Source organism: Pollachius pollachius, assembly GCF_949987615.1.
Source record: "Pollachius pollachius genome assembly, chromosome: 12".
Lineage (NCBI taxonomy): Eukaryota > Metazoa > Chordata > Actinopteri > Gadiformes > Gadidae > Pollachius > Pollachius pollachius.
Window position 1 is genome coordinate 22,190,573 of NC_136945.1, and position 7,500 is coordinate 22,198,072.

Consider the following 7,500-nt stretch of genomic DNA (forward strand, 5'->3'; position numbering starts at 1 on the left):
CTGCAAAAGTCCCCGCGTGTGTGTGCATGGGTCGGTGAGTGTGCTTGTGTGTGTGTGTTTGTGTGTGTGTGTTTGTGTGGGTGCAGATGTCTGCGTGCGTACGTCAGCGCACGTCTGTGTTTGTGTGCGTGGGTCAGTGCGTGTGTGTGTGTCTCACCCAGCCTTAAACGGCTCCTTCCTGCGCTGCCTTTGATTTCTCCTTCTTGTCCAGGAATGCTGGGTGTGTTTTTTTTTGTTGGAGCGCAAGGCGGAGAGGTTAAGCTCCACACGGTTGAACGACGACACTTGGTGTTCCCCGACCCCATCCAGTGCCCCCCCCCCCCCCCACACAATTAATCCTTAAATTACCCTACGGACTGGTTGACTACGTTCTGACACTTGAGAAATTATGTTAATTTGCACACCTCTTAACTCCCAGCATGCTCCACTGCTGCAGAGTGGCGTACCGAGAGCTCGCATGCTAAACAGGCAGCCGCCACGCGGTGTGTGTGTGTGTGTGTGTGTGTGTGTGTGTGTGTGTGTGGTGTGTGTGTGTGTGTGTATGTATGTATGTATGTATGTATGTTTGTATGTATGTATGTATGTGTGTGTGTGTGTGTGTGTGTGTGTGTGTGTGTGTGTGTGTGTGTGTGTGTAGGTCTGTTGGATGTCAGTACGTTTTGAACTGGCAATTATACTGAGCTAAGGGGCAACACACACACACACACACACACAGGCATGTCAGCACACAGGCGGAGACACACTCACACACACAGGCAATTAAGCACAGTGGCGCACACACACACACACACACACACACACACACAGATTTCGGATTCCTTCCTTGTCTTGTGCTTGTGCTTACGAGACTGATCCAGTATCTGTCAAAATATTTCCTCATCATCTAATATCTCTCTCCCTCTCTCCCTCTCCTCTCTCTCTCCCTCCCTCTCTCTCTCCCCCTCTCTCTCTCCCCCCCTCCCTCTCCCTCTCTCTCTCCCCCCTCTCTCTCTCCCCCCTCCCTCTCCCTCTCCTCCTACAGAGCCCGGTAAAGAACCAGCCTCGACACAAACAGACCAACAGAACCAGCCTTCATCCCCACCACCTCCACAATCCTCCTCCTCCTCCTCCTCACCAGCCGCTCCACCCTCGTCTCCCGCCCCCCCCTCCTCCCTCCCCCTCACAGAGCTCCTCCCCCTCACAGAGCTCCTCCCCCCCGCCGGTCCCGAGGTGTTCCAGTCGTTCCGTGGCGCCCCCCTCAGGCCTCGGACCTTCATGCGTCTCCCAGCGTCAGAGCCGAGCTCCTCCCACCACCACCACCACCACCACCTCCACCAACTCCACGACCACCACCACCACCACCCGCTGCACGCCGCAGACAGCGCCCGGGCGGACCCCAACAACCCCGCAATGAGCTGCCAGCCCGAGTTTGGAGAGGGAGGGTCAGGGGTCACGCTCACCCTGCGCCTCCTGATGCACGGCAAGGTGAGGGAGGGGAGGAGGGAGGGAGGGGGAGAGGGGGAGGGAGAGAGGGGAGAGGAGGAGGGAGGGAGGAAGAGGAGGAGGGAGGGAGAGGAGGAGGGAGGGAGGGGGAGAGGGAGAGAGGGGAGAGGAGGAGGGAGGGAGGAAGAGGAGGAGGGAGGGAGAGGAGGAGGGAGGGAGGGGGAGAGGGGGAGGGAGAGAGGGGAGAGGAGGGAGAGAGGAGAGGAGGGAGGGAGAGAGGGAGGGAGAGGAGGAGGGGGAGAGGAGGAGGGAGAGAGGAGAGGAGGGAGGGAGGGAGAGGAGGAGGGAGGGAGGGAGATGGAGGGAGAGGAAGAGAGAGAATATAGGAAAATAGAGAGAGGGAGGGGAACGGAGAGAGAGAGAGGGGGGATGGAGGGGAGAGAAAAGAAGAGGAAGAGAGACAAAGAAAGAGAGAGGGGGAGATTCTTGGGTAAATGTTTTCATTGTTGCCAGTGAAGCTATTCTAATTGAATTGACTTGAATGGGTTTGACTCATGGGAGAGAAATAGAATCCGAAGAATGACGGCAGCCAACACGAGCATGAGTAAATAACACCTCACTTCCTGTTTACGTTTTCTCTACAGGAAGTGGGAAGCATCATCGGCAAGGTAAGCGGACGCTCATCCCTTCCTCTGTGGTGACGGCACCGGGCCATCTCTGGGGTTCGTTCCGAGAGGCTCTGTCGGCTCACATGAAGAACTCATCAGGAGCTCCAGAGCGGCAGCAGCGCCTCGCTCAGAGCACTGGGAGCGAGCGATGTTTCTGGGCGGAACCGCGGCTAATGCTACGCTACGGCTCGCGTCTCAAAGCAGGGCCGTGTCGATTAAGATAAAGAGTCCAGCGTTACCCCGACGTCAGGCACTCTAATGGAATAACCCCAGCAGCGCAGAAAATAGAAATACATTCTGGGGAGGAGGAGGTGTCAGTCAAAACACCAGCGTCTTTGAAGAGCAGCTTCTGGAGAGCTGCTCCCAGAGTTCAATCTCATAATAACTAAACCCAAAATATACCCTGAAAACCGCCACTCAGCATCGGACACTCGGCGAAAAAGTACTGGGGTTTAATCAGAGCTGATGCCCATCCTGCCGCCTGGCTGGTGATTAGTCCCTAAAAATAGCAGCTCTGAGCTGGTGCGGGGGTCTTCAATACGCCGGGGGTCTGCGGGGTGTTCCGGTGTCATGGGGGACGAGGGGGGGGGGGGGATTTGTGAGGCTGGGGGGATCGTTAATCCGGTCACACGCCATGTGACAGAGATAATTAAAACGCCTCCGTGTAGAGCTCATCAGCCCAGAGTCCTCCTTCTCCGTCGCCGAAAACGACCGACGATCAACTGCAACGAACCAGAGTGTCAGGTGTCTTTTAGAAATAAAGGTTTTTAAAATGATCGTCAATCTGGTCATGGTGGCCGTCCCGCGACCTGCTGCCCACCGACGGGTCGCGAGCCACGGGTTGAGAACCATCGTGTTGGGAATGCGATCGCTGTGAAAAATACAATACAGAGGGTAGTGGACCCCCAAAAAAACACAGCTGGACGGTGACCATAGGAACAGCCTCTGGAGCAGCCGCTGTCATGGCAACCAGACAATAAAACGTAAGGGCTGGTTACAATTGACTAATTGCTGCTGTCTTTGATTGCTTGCAGAAAGGAGAGACCGTGAAGAGAATACGAGAAGAGGTGAGGACCACGGATTTAATGTTTATGTTCCTTTGTTAGCATCATTAGCACAGGGGGGGGTGTTAAATATTGAATGGGGTGCTTGCTGTTTCATGTCTCAGTAGTGTTTCCAATCTGGCTACAAAAGAACACGGTTTGGCAGGGTTATTAACACAGTTCTTCAAGGAACTTTGGCCAATCATCTCTCTCTCTCTCCCTCTCCCTTGCACACGGTCATTAACCAAACCGTCCCGAAACCAGCTGGAAACAGAAACACGGAATTGAACCAAACCAGTCTGAAACCAGTTTGAAGCAGAAACTCTCCTAACCGAGCAATTCTGAAACCAGTTTGAAGCAGAAATTCACTGTTTCACCAAACTAGTCTGAAACCACTTTCAACCAACGCACACCCTTGAACCAGGTCGGGGTTCAATTGCCAAATATATTCTTTAGGCTTGCATCGCAAGAGCCACAAAGTGTTTTCAGTAGAATCAGACCCGATGACTTGATGACACTAATTTGAATTTGTAACGTGAGGTCTGAAGTGGGTCAGTCCAGATTTAATGTAAACATCCCAGATGCCACAACCCAAACCAAACACCTGGAGGAGGAGGGAGAAGATGTTCTGCTCATATGTCCATGTCATGATTCAGATTGAGATTCAGATTCTAGTTCAGCGGTGTGGTGACCACAAACACACATCTGGTGTGATTGGGGAAACCATGTCTTCCTCAGCTCAGCGTAGAAACAAACAACATAGAACTCAACAGCAGAGGATAACATTTCCTCCTCAGATTAGCATAGAAACACACAACATAGACCAGAACACCAGAGTACAACATATCTACCAAAGCTCAGTGTAGAAACACACAACATAGAACAGAACACCAGAGTACAACATATCTACCAAAGCTCAGTGTAGAAACATACAACATAGAACAGAACACCAGAGTACAACAAATCTACCAAAGCTCAGTGTAGAAACAAACAACATAGAACAGAACACCAGAGTACAACAAATCTACCAAAGCTCAGTGTAGAAACAAACAACATAGAACAGATTAGCAGAGGACAACATATCTACCAAAGCTCAGTGTAGAAACAAACAGAATAGAACAGAACACCAGAGGACAACTTATAAAGCCCTAGGCACAAGGCCTTCTCGGGACAGACTCAAAATAGTTGTTGAATATTCAGCTCCAAAATAAACTTGAATCCTATTGGAAGCAAGCGGGGAATAAAAATCCCCACTTCATTCTTCTGTGTTCTTTGCTCCACTGAAACAACATGACTCTAGTCCTTGTTTGTGTTGCGCTACAAATCGGAGGTGAAATCTGCGCTCTGTGTGAGTTGGCTTGACTCAACACACAGATAGACAAGACACAACGAAGGCGGCTCTATAAAGCGCAGCGTGCGCTGTTTTCAAAATGGATCTCCTCAAAAGTAAGACGAGCCGAGTGCTGTACTGCAGGGAGGAGAAGGCTGTGTTTGAAGCAGGGTTTTCAGTCGGATAAAGCCTGGCTCTCTTGTCGGTTTGACACATCAAACCGACAGAACAGCCGCGTTCTTCCGCTCATCACGCGTGTTGTGGACCTGGGGAACAGCAGACGGCAGGGCGGTACTCACCGCTCGGTCCCAGAACCAAACAAAGCAAAGCGCACCTCATTCGCTCATCTGACCTTCATTTTATGGAGAGTGGGAGGTAGTAAACAAGCAACTCTCCGTACTTGCTCAGAAGCTTCCCGTGAAAAGCAATCGTCAAGGCTTCAAAGAAACGTGAGACGGCATTAAATGTGTTTTAAATCCTTTCCAAGATTTCTAAGCACGCACGCGCACACACACACACACGCACGCACGCACAGACACACACACACAAACATTTCTCTACCATACACACACTGTAACACAGCGTATTGTTCAGGGCCAACATGGAGAGGAACACAAAACACAACAACAATGGAACTCGATTTTTAATGAGCGGCTTCTGTTTAATTTAAACAAACACTCAACATAAAACGTCACAGTGAGTAGCGAGCAATCTCTCTCAGGAAGGGGAATCAATACAAATACAAACAAACACACAGAACACGATTACAGCGCTAAAGCCTTTCCTGATGTATTGGACCTGACAACTGAACCTGAACGGCATACATATCCGCCTCTATCTGGGGACAGAGGGGGGGATATGATCACTGAGTACACACACATCTGTGTGTTCCCAGGGCCATTCGCAGGGAGAGGAGAGAGAGGGGGGAGAGCCTTCCTCTGAAGATCATAATCACCTTATTTAGCCCGCTGTACACTGGAGCTCGACAGAACATCGAGGAGTAGAGGGGGGTGCAGAGGTGGAGAGTGATGGACGGAGATTTAAATAAATCTTCTTCGTAGCTTAGTCTACTTGATCCATTTTCAGTTGGCTTCAGTTCACACTTTTAGTGTATTTCTTTTTGATTAAATGTGTATATTTGCGATGCAATATGCCATTCGGTGGGGACTCTCATCCAGAGCGTCCTTCAATACAGTGAGTGCATATATTCTTGGGTGTGAATTGAATGCTGCTGTTAATGCCTTGCGCAACCATGTTGAGCCAGACAGGCAATCAAACCACTAACCTTGGCAGTTTTAATGCCTTGCTCTACCGGTAAAGCCAGACAGGGATCAAACCACTAACCCTGGAGGTGTTAATGCCTTGCTCTACAGTGTTGAGCCAGAGATGCAATCAAACCCCCAACCATGGCACTTTCAATGCCTTGCTTGACTGGTAAAGCTAGACAGGGATCAAACCACCAACTTTGGCGGTTTTGATGCCTGGCTGTTCCAGTCAAGTAAGACAGAGAATCTAACCCTTAACCCTCGAGGTTGTAATGCCTTGCTCTACCAGTTGAGTTAGAGAGGGACTCAAACCCATAACCCTAGAGGTTGTAATGCCTTGCTTTCCCAGTTGTATTACGCGCTGGACTTTGCGCACTCGTTTCTTATCCTGGCAGTCAGCCGGTAAGCTAATGTCTGTCCCTACGGAGTGCATTGAGCCTGAGGTATGATCCTAAACTCTCCCTGGGTGAGGGCAATCTTACCATCTATGGGGTTAGGAGAGAGGTACTCACCGCAGGTCCACAGCCAGCATAGGAGAACAGCTCCCTCTGTGCCACGCCGGCACCTCGTCTCGGTCGGGGGGGGGTACGTCAGTCCAGGCCACAAGTCAGAGGGTTAAATCCAGTCGTTCAGGTTCCCCAATGTATTCACAAAACCGAAAGTTCTCTCATCGAAGGGTCTTGAACAAAGTAGTGAGTCCTCAGTCCTCAATCCTACAAACGCCACCTACAAGCTTAACCTCCAGAGACTCTCAGCTCAGAGTCTCACCTCCTGAGACTCACCTGCTGCCTCAGCTGGCGGCATTTACCGCTAACGAGCACCTCAACGCCGCCCCCTCTGGGTGATGTCAGTACTGACCCTCACCATAAGCACGCTAAAGCTGACACTATTCCTAGTACCGAAACAGTTGAGCTAGACAGGAAAGCTAACCCTCAACCCTGGAGGTGTTAATGCCTTGCTCTACCAGTTGAGCAAGACAGGGAATCAAACCCCTAACCCTTGAGGTGTTAATGGTGTGCATTGTCATCGGTTGTCAACAGAGTTGAAAAAAATCAAAGTAACTCGTTGCACTCCGATTACTCTTCAGTTAAAATTATGTCAAATAAGAAATCCGTTACTGTCAAGATGTTTGCCACTGACGATTGACTTCATTCTGTTGCTTTCTGCGATACAAAGCCGCCCGGGCAGGTAAACACATTATTTGTAAGGGTCTTCAAAATATTCCTTTTAAGACACCAGGGGTTTGAGTTTTTGATAACACAAAAGTACTCTGAGAAGTCACCTTTCTCTGTACACACTGTGAGCCAGCACGGTACTTTATGATGGAGGTAACCTTGTGATGTTACGAGTGACTCTTGAACGTAACGTCAACACTTGTGGTCAATAAAGTGGTTTTAAATCGCGGCCCACCCACAGAGCAGCGCTCGGATCAACATCTCAGAGGGCTCCTGTCCGGAGAGGATCATTACCATCACCGGCCCCACGCACGCCGTGTTCACCGCCTTCACCATGATCACCTTCAAGCTGGAGGAGGTACACGCACGCACGCACACACACGCACACACACACACACACTGTCTTTAGAGCCTTCATCATGATCACATTCAAACTGGAGGAGGTACACACACGCACACACACACACACACATACACGCGCGCACGCACACACACGCACACACACACACGCAACCCCCCCCACACACAAACACACACACACACACACACACATATCGTACACACACACACACACATTCTGTCTTCACAGCCTTCACC

General features: G+C 50.6%; 1 protein-coding gene across 1 annotated transcript in view; it reads left to right on the plus strand.

Annotated features, from left to right (window-relative positions):
• Nucleotides 1–7,500, plus strand: part of pcbp4 (poly(rC) binding protein 4) — a gene marked incomplete at its 3' end in the record, with an annotated part of 56,843 nt that overhangs the window by 26,872 nt on the left and 22,471 nt on the right. The window contains exons 2-5 of the mRNA XM_079747769.1: nucleotides 1,022–1,464; nucleotides 2,067–2,090; nucleotides 3,125–3,157; nucleotides 7,145–7,261. Coding sequence (XP_079603895.1) covers nucleotides 1,255–1,464; nucleotides 2,067–2,090; nucleotides 3,125–3,157; nucleotides 7,145–7,261 — 384 coding nt within the window. The 5' untranslated portion in view covers nucleotides 1,022–1,254. The remainder of the gene's footprint in view (nucleotides 1–1,021; nucleotides 1,465–2,066; nucleotides 2,091–3,124; nucleotides 3,158–7,144; nucleotides 7,262–7,500) is intronic.